This window comes from Glycine max, chromosome 15 (assembly GCF_000004515.6).
Source record: "Glycine max cultivar Williams 82 chromosome 15, Glycine_max_v4.0, whole genome shotgun sequence".
NCBI classification, from domain to species: Eukaryota; Viridiplantae; Streptophyta; class Magnoliopsida; order Fabales; family Fabaceae; genus Glycine; species Glycine max.
The window spans coordinates 355,889-373,584 of NC_038251.2; the positions used below are offsets into that span (position 1 = coordinate 355,889).

At 32.3% G+C, this 17,696-nt stretch overlaps 3 protein-coding genes across 4 annotated transcripts; 2 read left to right on the forward strand and 1 right to left on the reverse strand.

Annotated features, from left to right (window-relative positions):
* Window positions 1–162: 162 nt before the first annotated feature.
* NIP6-3 (aquaporin NIP6-3) lies at window positions 163–4,451 on the forward strand. The gene is made up of 3 exons (XM_003547244.4): window positions 163–1,206; window positions 2,660–2,721; window positions 4,009–4,451. Exons 1-3 carry the CDS (start codon window positions 556–558, stop codon window positions 4,208–4,210), a joined length of 915 nt encoding a protein of 304 aa, XP_003547292.1. The 5' UTR covers window positions 163–555; the 3' UTR covers window positions 4,211–4,451.
* Window positions 3,823–5,800, reverse strand: LOC100809039 (uncharacterized). 2 transcript variants are annotated; one of them, XM_003546867.5, is made up of 2 exons: window positions 5,385–5,800; window positions 3,823–4,258 (listed from the first exon to the last, which is right to left on the reverse strand). In XM_003546867.5, exon 1 carries the CDS (start codon window positions 5,774–5,776, stop codon window positions 5,450–5,452), a length of 327 nt encoding a protein of 108 aa, XP_003546915.1. In that variant the 5' UTR covers window positions 5,777–5,800; the 3' UTR covers window positions 3,823–4,258; window positions 5,385–5,449. The 2 variants fall into 2 exon arrangements, with proteins under 2 accessions (XP_003546915.1, XP_040865758.1); XM_041009824.1 differs by having other exon boundaries at window positions 4,554–5,793.
* Window positions 5,801–15,378: 9,578 nt separating this feature from the next.
* Window positions 15,379–16,784, forward strand: LOC100809585 (zinc finger protein 1). The gene has a single exon (XM_003546868.5). It carries the CDS (start codon window positions 15,627–15,629, stop codon window positions 16,425–16,427), a length of 801 nt encoding a protein of 266 aa, XP_003546916.1. The 5' UTR covers window positions 15,379–15,626; the 3' UTR covers window positions 16,428–16,784.
* The last annotated feature ends 912 nt before the right edge of the window (window positions 16,785–17,696 follow it).

Sequence of the window (17,696 nt, forward strand, 5' to 3'; positions counted from 1 at the left end):
CCAAAACATAAAAAAAAATCTTAATTACTTAATTGAGTTTTTTTTTATAGTTCATTAAAAAAAAATAATATAACTTGAGGGGACCATAATGGTCGAACAACATGTTATAATTTCTCCAAAAATATATAAAAAAGAAATTCTCTCAAAAGAGAGAGATGGGGCGGGCAAGAAAGAAAGGGAAAAATTGGAAAACAAATGAATGAGATGGGGAAATTTATTTGTTTTGAAAGGCAAACTTATGTATTATAGAAGGCCACGAACTGACCCATTATTGATTGATGGGTAAAGTTTAAAGGGTCTTTTCCAAATTTCATATTGAATTGAAGTCTCCCCGCCCGCAATGTCCCACCATGGATCCATTAATTAATGTGATGCCTGGCAGTTTAATTGCATCCACTAGTTTGCTTCCTCTGTGATTCTGTAACAAGTCAACCAACCACTACACCTGATTTGCTATATATAACAGTTGGTATGGTACTACCTCTCATCTCATCACAATAGCAACTAGCTAGCTAGAGTCCCTCTGATCTGATAATACAAATTTCTTGGAGGGATATGGACAATAACGAGGAAATACCCTCAACACCCGCAACACCAGGCACTCCTGGTGCACCTCTTTTTGGTGGCTTCAGTAATGGTAGGAACAATAATAGCAAGAAGTCCCTCCTGAAGAGTTGTAGGTGCTTCAGTGTGGAGGAGTGGAGCTTAGAAGATGGAGGGCTACCGGCAGTGTCATGCTCATTGCCACTGCCATCGCCTCCACCGGTAGTCCCTCTTGCAAGAAAGATTGGAGCGGAGTTCATAGGGACCTTCATCCTCATGTTCGCAGGCACTGCCGCTGCCATTGTCAACCAAAAGACAAATGGCTCTGAGACCCTTATTGGATGTGCTGCCACCACTGGTCTCGCCGTCATGATCGTGATCCTCGCCACCGGCCACATCTCCGGTGCTCATCTCAACCCTGCTGTCACCATTTCCTTCGCTGCATTAAAGCACTTCCCTTGGAAGCATGTGCCCATGTATATTGGTGCACAAGTTTTGGCATCTATATGCGCCGGATTTGCTCTCAAGGGGGTTTATCACCCTTTCATGAGTGGAGGAGTCACCGTTCCTTCCGGAGGATACGGCCAATCTTTTGCTTTGGAGTTCATTATTGGCTTCAACCTCATGTTCGTTGTCACTGCAGTCGCCACCGACACCAGAGCTGTCAGTATTTCTCTCCTATATCATTTTATGTCTATTATTCAGGACTTGCATGTGTTTTAGGAGGAGACTACTTTTCAGGCTTTCATATTAACTTTTGGACAATTCACACACTTTAACAAAAATAAAACCGTGATATGTTAATATTTATACTCTCTTAATACACATTTAAATTGATGTAATATATTTTCAAAATATATAAAATTCAGAACGTTTGCTTACAAAAGTTGATTTAGTTTTTCATTTTATAAGGATATATATATATATTTTTTTTAATGTAAAGATCTTGTTTGTTAACGAGTAATAAATATTTTTATAAATAATCTGTTAAGTCATGCTACATGTTTCTAGGGAGTTTCAACTTTCAAGATCTAACTCACTAAGAACTTTTCAAAACATACAAAAATAAATATCTTTAATTATATATATTTACTTATAATTATTTAATTTTGAATTTTTTTTACATACAAATATATATATATATATATATATATATATATATATATATATATATATATATATATATATATATCACCCCCTTTAATTTAAATACTAGGAAAGCAAACATCCTTCATATGAGTAAAAATTTGTGTTATACATATAATTGAATAATATAGTTTTTTTATATTAATCATATTCTTGTATATTGATAGGAGAACATATTTTTAGAGTGATTTAGTTTTCTGAATTTAGTCTTTCTTTAAATAATATGTTACTATTAATTTTTTTTTGAATTATACATATTTATAATTTTAAATACTTCTTACATTTGAGATTTACATTCCTTTTATTCTATGTATATTAATTATTAATTGTACATATATTTTTCATCATTTTATTATTTTTAATTTTACTTGAATTTCAAAACACAAGTAAATGATACCCTTGTCATTAATCATTAATAACCCATATACTGTAATTAGTTGTCCTCAACAACATAGTAGCTACTAGCTCGTTTTGAATGAAGTAAATTATCATGAGAGTTTTATTGTATTAAATGTATCTGTAAGCAAGGAAAAATATAGTTGTTCTTAAATTTTCTAAAAAAATGGCGCTTAAAAAGAAAGAGAAGTATCGTGATTGTAAAAGGGAAAGCAATAATTGAATGATTTGAAGGGAGTAGAAAAGTCAATCCAAGGCGGGAGGGGCGGTGCCAAATCCAGAAAACATGAGTGAAACTTGTTCATATGCGACCAGTGTCATGTTTTGCAGTGAGATTATGCGTTGTCCGCGTTTTAAGGATTTGGAATCTTGCTGCCTGCACCAGACAATAATGTTATCTTAGTTTGATCAATAGAACAGCCTTTATTTAACAATCAAGGACAGATCTAGATGTCAAATACACGTACAAGTTTCGGTGGAAGATGGATCTACACGTATTGCTTGTTTGTGTATAGTACCAACTCCATGGCATGTGATTGATGATTAATTTATTATTATGGTGATACTGATGCAGGTGGGAGAACTCGCGGGAATCGCGGTGGGAGCGACTGTGATGCTCAATATACTCATAGCAGGGTATGTCACTGTGTCCCTACTCGGTACTCACGGGTTACCTAAAAAACAACAAAACAAATTTACCAAATACACGTACCACGTATCTACAATCACTCCATAAGTCCATATTATATCACTAAAAAAACAATTCCTAAATTTGTCCTGAAAAGTGTCAATCATGATAGTTATATTTTCATTTTTAACCTTGTGTTTGAATGGAGAAAATATATTTCAATTGATTTTTTTTATTTGCTTCAAAGATAAAGAGAAGGGAAAGAATTTTAATCAATTTTTGTTTGTTTGATTTGAAAATTTAAAAGAAGAGAAAATAGAAAATAAGAGAGCCAAAATTCCTTCTTTTACATTTGCTTATCCTCTAAGCGTATGTTTAGTTGTTTTAACCTAGAGTGGAATTGTATTGGTTTCACATTTTCATATACTATTTTAATTTAAATATTTTTTCAACAAGTGTCATTCTCTCTCATTCAGTGAAACCTACCCTAAAAGTGGAGGAGAGATTTAGAGAAGAGATCATTCATTAAAATCTCTCTTTTCTCCTTGTTTAAATTCTTTTTAGGAAAATAATGGATGAACGCCTTCAATGCTATTAGACAACTAAAGAGAAAGAGAAAACAGAAAAAAACATATAAATTTAATAGAAATTATGATGTGATAGAAAAAAATAAAAAATATTAATGAAATGTTTAAAATAAAAGTTGGTTCACGTATCATTCCTCCTTTTTCTATTCCCTTCATTTGAATCCAACACTCTTAAAGTTCAAGTATCGTTTTCATGTTCTTTTCTCTTTTCGGTGAGATTTTCTTATAGGCCGAAATATCCTTGGCATACAAGATGTAATCTTCTGAAAATCATACTTCTTTAATGTCCGTTTGGAAATTTTGAAATGGATCGCAAGCAAAATATTTTCGGCTATACTTTTGTAGAGAAAAAAAATGAAAATGAAAGCAGACAAGGCTACTCAAAAAGATTATAATTATCATCATTTTAATAAAGTGTAAGTCAATTTCAGCCACTATAATTTTAGGGTAAATACGCCCCTTACTTTTCCACTTCAGAAAAGAAAATATATGGGCTTATTCTTATCCTTATGGGGTGCAATGTCGATTAAAGTTCACTCCATTGCTTCATGTTAGCATTTTTACAATTTTCCCAGCCTCACCTTGATTGAAAAGAATGTTTAACCGCTAATTTTCAATTAAATAAATTACAATACAAATTAGAGTTATCTAAAATGGCCCCTAAAAAACAGTAGAATTTGGTTAAATATGCTTAATCTTGTATTGCAGGCCAGTATCCGGGGGCTCAATGAACCCAGTAAGAACACTAGGTCCTGCTGTGGCGGCAAACAACTACAAAGCCATATGGGTCTATCTAGTAGCTCCCATACTTGGAGCTTTAGCTGGGGCAGGTACCTACACTGCAGTGAAGCTGCCTGAAGAAGATGATGACGCCAAGGCAAAGACTTCAATCAGCAGCTTCAGAAGGTGATTTGTCCCCATTGTCATCAGTCATCACAGGGCATCTCCAATTCAGACACTGCAACATGATAGGATGCTTGTGTTTTTAGTTGATAATATAAATGTTGTAGAAAGCAAGCAAAAGTGACAATAGTTTGGTAAGTGAAAATGTTAGATATGTAAAATGTGTGTTTTAGTTCATGATGTATCTAATGTATTTTGGCAAAAATGAGTGCTGTTTGGTACATAAAGATAGAATAATATTCCTTTTCCCCCTCTTTTCTTTTTGGATAAAAGATAAAAGTAAAATAAGAACAAAGAATAGAATGATTGGTCAGTGAATATTTCCAAGTTCATATCCAAATAGATATAACCTTGAAAATAAGCCATTAGCAAGCCTTCAACTATTTTATCCCACAAAAGCATTGGGAGAAGAGTGTTCCGGTCGCCACAAAGTTCCACATTGCTTAAAAGTCGAGGTCATGGGTCGTTTATAAACATCCTCTCATCTCAACCCACGAAGGTACTTTTACAAGGACAAAACAGTGCTGTTCCATTGAACACCTAAGCGGACAAGATCTGTTCTAACTAAATGGCAATTGATACACTTCTAGTCAGAGAGTGTAGAGAGAAAATAAATGAAAGATTAAAGATTTGGACACAAGTTTTTGAAGTATATGACTTCCGTTTAAATATATGGAATGTAAGTTCAATAAGAACCCCAACTTATTTAGAAATCAACCTTACCACAAGTCAGACAATTGAAGTACCAGTAGCTCATAAAAGATGAAAAAAAAAGGAAGTGTAAAGCCTAGGATTCATAGAGAGTGAATGAAACAGAGGAGTATAACAAAAAATTACTGCACAAACTCAAGGAAATTTGAGCTGAGGGCTGGGCATTAATTGTTGTAAGGAATTGAGTGTTGTACACTAAAAAGGCAATAAGAGAATAAACTCAATGTATCAAAACTAGTGAGAAAGATATAGAGATCAGTGAATGTTTATGGTAATGGTTGACCAGTTGAACAATATAAAATATTTGAAAAAGCAAGCAGGTTGAGTTTGGATGGGGAAATGAGTCCATGTTAGCATACTCAGAGAACAGTACATTGGTAAAGTAAAAGAAGCGAAACGACAAAAAAAAAAAAAAAAGAAGAAGTAAAACAGAGCTAAAGTGAAATAGAAAAATGAGGAAAGAAGTGTACTTATTGAGTAATTGAAGCAACGATGGTGGATGAGTGAGTGAATACGAGAAAATTGATCGGTGAGATCAAACAAGGGAGAGAGCGCGGAGGTGAGGAGGCGGAGGAGGGGATCGGAAAAGAGAAAGAGCGAAGGAAGCGATGCAGACGCCAAGGATGTCGGCAAGGGCGTCCCTGAGGGAAGCTCCGGAAGAGCGGAAGTAGCCGAGGTGATCAGCGGCCTCTTTGGCGGCGCCGGCGAGGAGAGAAAGCACAGATCCGATGGAAATAGCGTAGCGTCGGTATGGGTAAGGGGTGAGAGAAGCAAGGGCGTAGAAGAGAAATGTGAGCGAGAAACACATGAGGACGTGATACAACTTGTCCATTCCCAACCATGGGTCTCGATCTGACTCCATGTTCACTCCACACCCATTCCTTCTAATTTAAATATCTATTCAATTCATACTAATTTTAATTTTACATTAACACCAGAAATTCAATTATAAAAATATAATTAACTTTTAAGATGTACTACTAATAAAAAAATTTAATTATTTTCATGATTTCATGTTTTTACCAGTTTTTTTATTTTTAATTGAATCCTTTATTTATTTTTATTTAATTTTTAACTAAATTTTCCCATTTAATTATCGTGGTGAAAAAATTACTCCCAAACACCTAAATTAGAAAGAAGAAAAAAAATCAATGCTTTTAAATGATGCTATAAGCACGACTGAATCAATTATAAGAGATTTAGGTGAAGTTTTAACTTTTATGAATCAATTCAACCAAAAGTATTATTTCACAAATTTCTCACAGTTGTACAACACAACACAAGACTCTTCTGGCTCTACTATACTAGCAGTTTAACATTCCCTTAAACATTTGATATTACTTGAATGAATAGACTAAATTTATACAATTAAAATAGTACAAAAATTAAATTTGTAAAACAAAATAGAAGAACAAAATTCACAAAATTGAACAAATACGATAACTAAAAGTACAGTTGAACTTTGTTTAGTTTTAATTGCATATTTTGTTATTATTTTTTTTGTTTTGTGAATTTTTCTATCAAACTAGGAAATTTAATCATTTTGTCACCTAACTTTCAAAATTTCGTACATCTTGTCATCCCATTAGTTGATATATGCCTCTGCCCATATGAAATTTATATGAAGATGATGAAAAAAGAAGCAAGGGAAATGAAAGAAATGAGAACGGTAACCAACAAAAAGTCGAAGAACAATGATTTTAAATAAAAGATTAAGCAAAAGAATTGAAAGGACAAAATTACCAAACAGAAAGGAGACACTTGAGCAGTGTCATAGGGCAAGGAATGACGCTTGTTTTGAAGGAATCGATGGCCGCAAATTTGCACAAAGAACAGTGAAATCAATGAAACTGCACGAAGGGTTTCAGGGTTAATGGGGGAGTGATTTAAGGGTCACACATTTAACGGCTTTGAAAAGAGATAAAATTTTCCATATCCGAAAAAGTCAGGGTTGTTTGGTTTAATTGCTTTTTTATTTTTATTTTAGTGAAAACAAAATAGTGATAAATATATGTTTAGTTAGATTTCTAAAAATATTTTCAATGAAAAAGAAAACACGAAATAACCTGAAGATGAAAATAATAAAATTTTGTTTTTAGTTCAAACAGAGACTTCATTTTGAATAAAATGAAAATGTGATAACAAAAAATGTAATTTTAAGTAAATCTAAAAATACAAAAAAACAAGAAGTTAAACATATTATAAATTTTTATTATTATTATTTTTTGAGAACAGAAAATAAGAAATCAAATTAAACATATTTTCAGAATTTTAATATTTTAAAAATAAAAACAATTTTCAAAAAATAAAAATATAAAATGAAAATACAAATCAAATACATCCTTAATTTCTAAAAATGTGTAACATTTTTTTGGAAAGCATTCCTTCCATAAGAATGTTTTACAAAATATGGAGAGGGCTGTACTTTAAGATACTATATAATAAAAAAAGTCAAAAGATTCCTTCCTCATATCTGAATTAATTTACTGTCTCCAATAATTGTGTTATTAGGAATTAAAATTAGTATGCTTGTTAGTAATTAAATATTCAATGTAAAATATATAATTAAAATTTTTTCTTGACCGAAAAAAGTTGAATTCCTATTTCTTTTCTTTAGAATATTTTTTTATGAAAAAGTTAATTTTTTTCTTGACCGAAAAAAGTTGAATTCCTATTTCTTTTCTTAAGAATATTTTTTTAATAAAAAAAGTGAGTTAAAATTGATTCTCAAGAATTATAATTTTTATAATATTTTTTTATTAATTACCTATCAAACATGAAAATTATAATTTTTTAGTTTAAGATTCTTGAAAAATTAAAAAAATTTCGTTTACGGGTTCTCACAAGTGGGGAATTGGGGATATAAATGACCAGAGCAATGGGCATTAAACAACAATTCAAAACTACGTAGTATTTGAGTAATGAGTCGTGTCACGTGTGTCTACTCTCTCGTGGACGTGGTCACGTGATTTTTATTTATTTAGAAACAGGTCGACTTTGCAATTGAATTGTACAACTGTTTAAATCAATTTTTATTAAGAAAAGTTGAATTATTTTTTACCAATTTAGTTTGATTTTCTCTGAGGAATGAAAATAAGTCGAGTCAATTTAATTGATTAATTATTTTTTATTTTTTTTAAAGACTCCCGTTCTACTTGTTTGACTTGACTTAGAAGTTTATTTAAAAACTTGTATAAAGATATTTTTATCAATTAATTATCTTAAAACCTAGTAAAATACTACTTAAAAAAAGAAACTTATAAAATTTGGTATAAGTAATGTATAAATCCAAAAATAATTAATAAACAAAATCACATTGAATTCAAGTCGTTAAAATACAAAGTATATAAAAAAAGAAAAAAAAAGAACATAATATTAAAAAATATATGGATTAGAGATAATTTATACTAATATAGTTAAACAAAAATATTTAAATTATCTGAAAATGTCTTTACAAACCATCTTTAATCTTTACATTATCCTTTTAACTTGAGTATTTTTTTTTTTTTTAATTTTCACTAAACTCTCTCAGCATTTTATAAAGGATAGAATAGATAACTATCTGTTAATCTGTATCAAAACAAAATATAATTCAAGGTATACATCCTTAAACAAATGAATTAAAGTGTAGATAATCATCCTTTTAAAAGCTTTCTATCTAATAATTTCCATCCCTATTTCCACCCCAAGCGTAATGGACTACTTTTACAACATTATTTAACTGTGGTTGTCCTGTTTTGAATTGTTGCACTTATTGATCTTGTGCTGCAAAATGCAAATGGACACTGTTATTTCACAAGCACAAGCAACGCTAGGCTTCCAGCGTTCAACTGTTGATGGGATCAATTCAAAGCTCAGTAACGTGAGCAGTCGCCTCCCGACGGTATGATTGTTATTAGCAATTTGGTATAGATTTTTGTCATCTAGAAGACCTCGATTCTCAAAACAAAATTCTGTCTTGCTGTCAACTTAATTATATAAAAGACACCCATAACACATAAGCAACCAAATTGGTCATAATTCTTTTGACGGTTCTACGAAATGGTAGTTCATCCTAACTGCTCTGCACTGCCTTACATTGTTTGTGGACATTGGATGATAATTATATGTGACGCGTAATTTATTGTCAAGAACAATTTAATGTTTTCAAGTAATATTCTTTGCCTTATGAGTTATATAAAGAAATTGCAGTGTGGGCCTGTAACTTGTAATTAAATTGGAGAGGAAAAGCTCTGCTGATCTATTAATGCATTATCTTGTGATTGTGAACCAAGTTCAACCATTATATTCAAAGTATTTCAGAAGTTGCTGATTGCTATTAACTTGTTGAAACGTGTACGCATTCGTTAATCTGTACTTGTTATAATCCAATCTAGATAGAGGGCGAAAAACAACCAGAAAGCAGAGTGACTCTATGTACAAGGATTCCATGTACTTAAACTACAAGAGTAGGTTATTTAAAAATGTATTTCATGGATTTGGATGGTCTACCCTACCGTTTAAAATAAAAAAAAAAGTGTATAACTTAATGGATTTGGAACACGTGATACTTTAAGCATAGAGGTCATCAGAAAAACAGCACAGCAGTTGCAATTTCTTTGGTCATATTCACACCAAGCTTTGCATCGACAAATAGGCAGCATGTCACAATCTTAAGTGGAACACGACAAAAATACTTGCTTGCGCCGACAAGTAGAGATCGATTAAAATATGGTTGGAGTGCTTTGTTAAGTAAGAAGAAATAACAGATAAAGGTTATTCTCAATTAATTTATTAAACAGGTTATTAACATTAAAAAACAAAAATAACTAAATTATTTTTGTTTTCATTTTTTTTAATTTTGAAAACAAAGAAATAAGGGAACATATTCTCAAAATAAATCTATCTAACATTTTATTTTCCCAACTTTAAAGTTATTTTTAAATTAATACTTTTCGATGAAACAGATTTTTATATTTTATTAGTACAAAGAAAAAATCAGAAAAGAGGCCGGTGAACACATTTGTTTGTTGCAACAAGCCTAAGATGTGAATATCTGTAGTAAATATAGCGTCACACTTGCTGACTCTTCCTCATCACTTGCTTACTTACTGTGAACTCATCTATGCACTGCAGTTTCGCTTTCTTTCTTCTGTTGGGAGTTTTCGTCGTCCCGTTTATTCAATCCTTTTATCATTATTATTATGGGAAATGATAGATGTTACGAAAAATATTTCGTGAAAAGAGACGAATTGTGATTTATAAGAAATATCTCAGCCTTAAATACAACATTTCGTGTGTCATTTGTACAAGGTTTATTCGTACCAAATAACATCACTCTATTATTATTCACGATAAGACTCAATTCTCTTAATTAACCTATGTCTAATGGATATATTGTGAGTTGTAGAAAGTAGTTAATATATTTATAGTAACTTGACATTGCATTTAGAAAACACGTACGTTTAAACGTCCTCAATTTACTTAAATGATCGTGCCTTTGTATATATCTGACGTACGACAATCTGTGACCCGTAGTTTAGATAATGAGATATAATAATAGTGCAACTGAATAAGGAAAATTTACAAAGTAAGAATTGTTCAAAAACAATATTAATTTCGAGTGATCAATTCAATTGCTATCTAATAAAGGAAAAACTTTTTTTTTTCTGATTTGAATACTTGGAGTACTGTATACAGATTCTAGTGAAACCCAACTTTTATTTTATTACAACAACCTAGCTATAGTTAAATAGGAGAGAGGAATCATATCTGTATATAGATATCAAATCCTACAATTTAAGAAATTAAAATACATATCAAAATCTTAAACGAAGCTTATATACATCCAACATGCACATATATACAAAGCATGTTAGAAGTAAGCTTTGGGGGAAAAAAAACTCTCCAATTTAATTAATTTCTTAGTCTTACTAATTCCTAGGGCAGATTTCATGACCACAGCTTGAACCCAAGACATACCCATGGAGAAAAAATATATAAATACTGTATGACTTCAAAGACATATCGATCACCTACAAATTGTTGGATTTGAAGGTCACTACCTATGTATCATTAATTAAAAGAGGAATTGCTTTTGCAGCTAAGCTTATATAAGCCACTAATGTAATTCTAAGCTGTTTGACATAAACATATACGTCAATGGTTTTCTATTATACCTCTAACACTCTAAAATAAAAGTGATATGAAACTAAAGAATCAAGATACAATCGTGGCTTAATGTGCGCTGGAAATTGGGTGGAGAACTTTTATTTGATACGTTGCAATCAGTTGGCCTGGCACAGATATGTACAAGATTTAAATTAGGTGTCCATAGTTGATATAAAAGTTTGAAAAAACTGAAGTCTACACACCCACCAACTTGTCTGGTTAATTGGATGTTGTCAGTATCCTTATGTTCAGGAGCAACACTCATAAAGTTTGACTTATTGGATATCATTGCGTGGGTTTGACCTATTAGCAGTATAGTATTTTACATCCTTTCATGTGAAGCATTACGTCAGAGGAAGAGAAATTACAAAGCTAAAGGCAGTCGTAACTCTTAAGTCTGTTTAAAGATAAAAGCTTTGCATATTAATCATGTCTCAATCCCAATGTGAAAACTATAATTTCATAGACACTAAAGGTATCTTTATGTTTATGATATTAAATAAGATTGAAATCTACTAGCTAGTAGTATACATTTTGGCCTCCGCTATAATTCATTGAACATGTAAAGTACCTTTGAGTACTAGCGATTTATTCTACTATCCAAGAAGATTCTGTATGTAAGAAAAGTATGTAATGGGCTGTCCATTGTATTTCTAACTGCGTGATACCCTTAATGCTTTTCGTGTTTAAGGCAGACACAAAAGATGCATGCCCTTTTCTTGTCACTATCCTTTTTTTCAAGGATTTGATCCCAAGCCAACATGAACACAAGCTAGCAGAAGGGATAAACAGTATCTCAGAAGTTATTACTTATCCATCAAATGTCAAAGAATTCCTTGCTAGGTATCACAGCCCGTGTAGTTAATATTCAATGCCATCCCCTGTGGCCTCAGTCGCTTGTGTCCAAAACTTTGTATTGGTTGTTGTGACAATAAAATGAGTGAAAGAGGTCCAACCTTGGGGAAAGGGAAAGGTTTAAAGAGAGAAAAGGGGCGGGGACCTTATATATATTTTGCTCTTAGTATTATTAGATGATTAACAGCACTTTGAGATATTGACTATTGCCTGATTTATGCCTTGACTAAAGAAGCAAAAAGTCACAATAGTTTAGCTTTAATAATTATGGAAAGTTACCTAACATTTTCCATAGCAGATCCAACTCTGTCACCTAATCTTGCTAACACAGTCTTTATGAACTAATAACAATTCCATTTGAAAGAGAAACAATATTCAACTTTATTAGGGGGAGGAGAGGAGAGGGAATGTCCATTTTACCAAGGGTGTTTTGGAAATTATATTTCTGTATGGAATCATGCTACATGTGATGTGGGACAGAAGAAGCATAATGGTGTATAATAAAGAACATGAATGATAGATGGAGCCCTTTAAGAAGAAAGTCGGAATTGGCTGTCTCTAGATGAGAATTATTTATTCTAATTTATTATATGTTTTTCTAGTTTATGAAAGGACATCAAACTGCCTTCTGAAATTCCTAGAATGGGCTTCAATTATGTTTCAAGCTAGGAAAAAGCATGCACTATATATATCATCTTAAGAGAAATAATTTTTGGGGAAGGAAAATTAAATGGAAAAGAAAGGACCTGTACTCAACTATATATATATATATATATATATATATATATGACAAGGTGGAGAGTTTTTCCCGGCCCTGATTATACTGGTGAACTTCCCTTCGTCTATGATGTCATATCAACAATAAGATATCAGAACTAGCTAGAAGGAAAACACTGTAATATGGGACTTTTCAAACTTCCAATCCCCACAGGTAACAGTATACTAGATTCCAAATTTCAATAGGACTTTATATCATGGTTAAGTGCGAGTCTGAAACTTGGTTTTGTTCTGAAAGGTTGCTAGAAATATCAAGTGTTGGTGATATTGCTTGATGCATGTGTACCGTAGTTTTTAGTAACAACTATACATCTCGTTTTGAGGGTCTTAATATAATATTGAAAATTATTGATTAATAGAAATGACATTCTTTTTATCAGTTGAGATAAATGATGTTTAATAATAATGATAGAAAAAATATCGATCATGCATGAATCAAATAGGTTGATAAAAGCATTCACTTTGTAGGTAATCTTGAGTCCATCTATTTAGTGATGGAATGAAATTTTAGTACTTAAAAAATATTTGAGAATGAGAGAGATTATAAAGTTTTGGAGGAAGAAGTTATTTGTCTAAATGATGATTTTTTGATTTATCACTTGATTTTTACTTGATACAAATTCTAATACATCACTCTCATTTAGGCTAGTGGTTCCTCCTAGATCAATTGATTAAAATTTTATCAATATACGATTACAAATGATTCTCTAAAACTTTTTTCAGAAATATAAAATTACACATTCTATAATATTTTATAAGTTACCCTGTTATCTTCTAAAATAGATTTTTTTTAAAACATTCTTCTAGAATTTTAACTTTAACATGTCTTTTAAAATCATCTAAAATTTGAGTTTTTTTATATGACCCAAAATAAAGTTTATATTCCTACATTTAGCTACCCGAAATTTGAGGTATATGCATTATGTTGAAAAATAAACTATTAATCAGATGTTTAAAAGATTTTCAGATTATCAAAATAGACTTCGAAAAATTAGTGACATGAAATTGATCGATTCTCCAATGATAATCTTGGTTATTGATCAATGACATCATATTTAGACCATCAAACACGTGTATTCTCTAATATGGTGGTTATTTAGTTTAACTTTTGGTTTTAGGTTTATATTTGCATTAAATATTCGAAGAAAGACTTTTATTATCTATAATAATTTTACTTGATTGAAATACAAATATTGTTTCACTAAATTAAAGAAATATACCTCTAATTTAGAAACGAAAAAAAAGGACATCAAATTTACCAGATATTGGATGTGAAACTCCAGAGTTAGTCACATTAAAATAGCTTTTATACCATTTTAATGTCAAAAAAATTTAAAGAGAGTGTTTGGATGAGAAAATTTAAAATTATAAGAAATTTAAAATTTTAAGAATTTTAATTGAAATTTTTTTATTTTTAAAATTTTGTGTTTGGATAAAAAAAAAAAATTGTGAGGGTGAAAGAAAATAAATACAAAGAGAAGAGAATATATGATTGGTGTACTTCCAAAGAGAAGAATATTGATGCGGCCTCAGAATTACAAGGGAATTGAAACACGACGACCTACACTACCATATCTGACCACAACATTCAGTCAACATCGCAAGGCATGACCACACCCTTTGCGCTGACGAGCACTTCCACCGCGTGATAGGAAGCGACAACTGTTCTCCTAACTAATGGGTGTAGTTTTACATCTCCCTCTACGCCCGCACCCGATCGATGCTTTGCGAGCTCAGACGGTGTTTCTTGAAGAAGAGGATCATCGACGTGAGAGAAGAGTCGCGAGTTTGAGAACGAGATTTCGGAAACTTGTGAAAGAGAGGATGAAGGTTATAAAGGAAATACACAAACATTTTAGAAGGTTCCTCTGTCTAAAATAAAATTTTAATTTCTCACATTTTAGAAGAAAATTAAAATTACACATTTTTAATTGTTTAAAATTCTGTTTTAAAATTCAAAAAATTTAAGTTCTTTATAAAAAAACATTCAAACAATGAATTTTAGATTAAAAAATTTTAAATTCTCTGATAAATTATTTTTCTGAATTAAAATTCTCTATCCAAACACACGGATCAAATTTTCTTTTTAGCATCAAATTCATGTTTCAAAAATCTTTTGATCATTAGAATTAGGTTTTGTTTTAGAATGGGGAAATATTTCATATTACGTTTTTAATTTTTAAATTTCTTTTATAAGAAATTAGTCTCCAGACTCTCCTCAAAGGACTACCTACATACAAGAATTGGACCATATAATTTTTATGCAGTTATTGAAGTGGTGTAAACTGTAAATTATACATTAAAAATGATATATGAAAATAAAAATCAAATACTTAAGAATAATTTTTGGGAGAACATACGGGACAATTGAATTTCCGATCATGAGTTAAAAACAAATTATTAAACAGGACAAAGATAGAATAGTTTCTGTATAGATACAGCAAATCCACCACCGACTGGATTAAGAAATATAGAACAGCACACTTTTAATTTGTAAGTCCGACTATAATTCTGAGTTTCAAAAGTAAGCTACTGATCTTACCTTGGATGTTTTTAGCATGTCATAAACTATGGACATGAATAAACAGAAAAAGGCAGACCAAAGACAAGAAATGTAAATAAAAGACAAGTGGGAAGACAAACAATAGAAAAAAACAACCAATGGGATATGCGGAAGCAAAAGTTGTACATGGGTGTTCCTCATAAGTTCCAATCAAACGACACAACTCTCTCTCTCTCTCTGTGAGCACAAACAGATGTCTTGCTTTTTAGGTCTTGCTATATTAAGACATTGTAACTGTAAAATAGTGATGCCTACTAGGTACTTCCATACATAACACAGCATTTATTGTACTTACATCACTTATAAATTTCATCTTTCATCTTGTTAAACCAGAATTTGAAGGAAACCCTTGCAAATTTCTTCCTAGATGGACCTTATATTGTCAGAGTCACGTCCATCAGAAAATCTGAGCATTCCATTTTTAGAGACTCCACGTCCATGCTCAAAGCCGCAAGTACCTTCCATGGATACCCAGAAGGAGAAGAAGGAGGAGGACAAAGAACAACCCCATGAGTCTGCTCCACACCTTGCACTACTGGATCTAAGTCTCCCTAGTAAAGATTCAGGCGGTGATGATGATGAGTCAAAGCCACTCAACCTCATCAACTGTATCGATACAAATTTGTCCATGAACTCCTCAGAATCTAGTCATGGACATGGTGATGAATTGGAGCCCCGGATATTCTCATGCAACTACTGCCAAAGGAAGTTTTATAGCTCGCAGGCACTTGGGGGACACCAGAATGCGCATAAGCGTGAAAGAACATTGGCCAAAAGAGGACACAAAGCTGGTGCTGCAGTTTCCATAGATTTTGCACGGAGGTACTCCAACATCAGCATGGCTTCTCTGCCTTTGCATGGTTCCTACAACAGGTCACTTGGCATTCAGGCGCATTCTATGATCAACAAACCCTCTTATCAAACACAAACACCCTTTTCTGGTTTGTCCCGTTCTCATGCTCAGAAGCGGCTTATGTTCTCACAACCGCCAATTGGGGCAGAAAGTGAATCATCTTTGACTGGTGGCATCCCAGTCCCACGGTTAGGGAAGTTTTCTCCAAGGCTGGTGCCAGAGGGATTTGGAGGTTACTGGTTGGATAGTATTAACCATTTGAAGACTAAACAAGAGGATCAGTTGCACAAGCTTGACTTGTCCCTCAAACTCTAAGTGCAACCCTCTTCATGTTAAATCGTATCCCGTATTAATTGTCTTTAATTTCTCTTTAATTTGACCAAGAGCTTTTTAGATTTTCTTCTTCTTTGTTTTCTTTGTGTTCATGTATCACTAGTTGCAGCAGCTGTAAATGCATTTTTTAGCCACATACCAGAGTCCGTGTCTTGATATATTATTTGCCTTGATTTGTATTTATGGATTCTTCTGGGTTTATTTGGAAGTTAAAACTTCCCCCGAACTTCATATTTGCTTATTTGTAATAGTATAGCCTATGGAAGCTCTCTCGTGGCATAAAGCTCGTAGACTTAGTAGGGTAGGAAAGTTAGGTAAACAACTTTGAAACTAAATAATGCAGCCAAACTTTCTCAATTAACTGCGGAGCCAATCAATATTCTTCACTGATTTTAGCTGTTTAAAATTGGATTTCACAAATATCCATTCAAGGGTCTGCATGTGTCAGCTAGCTTGGCCCAAAAACATAAGCAAAGTTCTAAATAAATTAATAAGTGGAGTTAATTTCACTTGGCCAATGATGTTTTAAATATATTTTGGTCAAGATTCTACTTTATTATGCGTTACCGCTATCCTACTAGCTTTTGGGTACTGTAGGCGTCTTATACTCCCAGAATTGAGATGTGGGTTATTGCAGTTTCCTTTCTCAGTCTCATTAAGTAAGAAAAAGATAAAGGTATGCAATGAGGTTGTCGATCAGTGATGGTAGTTATATTTGACAGTGCACTTAATTGTCAACCTGGGACTGTTGGGATCAAGGTATATATATATATATATATATGTCTCATTTTGGTTGACAAAGGTCCACACCATGTAGAAACTTGGATGCTAGTGACTGTTGTTGTTATTAATTCTTGTGCAAGATTGGTCCACCAAATGTACATAAATTTAATGGTTGTGATTGTCTAACTTTGACCCACCTGCAGTTGGAGAAATGGAGCTTCTCTATTGGGAGCAAAGAAGTAGGTGAGGCAAGGCATGTGAAATTAAGCTGCACAATGACACTCAGCTCTGCTTTCACATCATTTCAAAAGAAATATATAATAAGCTTCAATTTTGATCGCTGCCATTGATTTCTTACCTACAAGATATGTTAGGGAGGGGGGGTCCACAAATTTGTAGGTCCATATCTGCCTGATGTTTACAACTTAATCTCTTATTAATCATGAATGAAATATGTTTTGTGATGGGGTTGAGTAACTGAAAATGTAGTGATTATAACAGTTAATAATCATAGTAATCTCAAACTAA

Bases quoted from the DNA above. Each gene is read 5' to 3' on its own strand.
- LOC100809039 (XM_003546867.5), bottom strand. From the start codon at position 5,776: ATGGAGTCAGATCGAGACCCATGGTTGGGAATGGACAAGTTGTATCAC.
- LOC100809585 (XM_003546868.5), top strand. From the start codon at position 15,627: ATGGACCTTATATTGTCAGAGTCACGTCCATCAGAAAATCTGAGCATT.
- NIP6-3 (XM_003547244.4), top strand. From the start codon at position 556: ATGGACAATAACGAGGAAATACCCTCAACACCCGCAACACCAGGCACT. The intron at 1,207-2,659 runs GTCAGTATTTCT...ATACTGATGCAG, and splicing joins TCGCCACCGACACCAGAGCT to GTGGGAGAACTCGCGGGAAT. The intron at 2,722-4,008 runs GTATGTCACTGT...CTTGTATTGCAG, and splicing joins CTCAATATACTCATAGCAGG to GCCAGTATCCGGGGGCTCAA.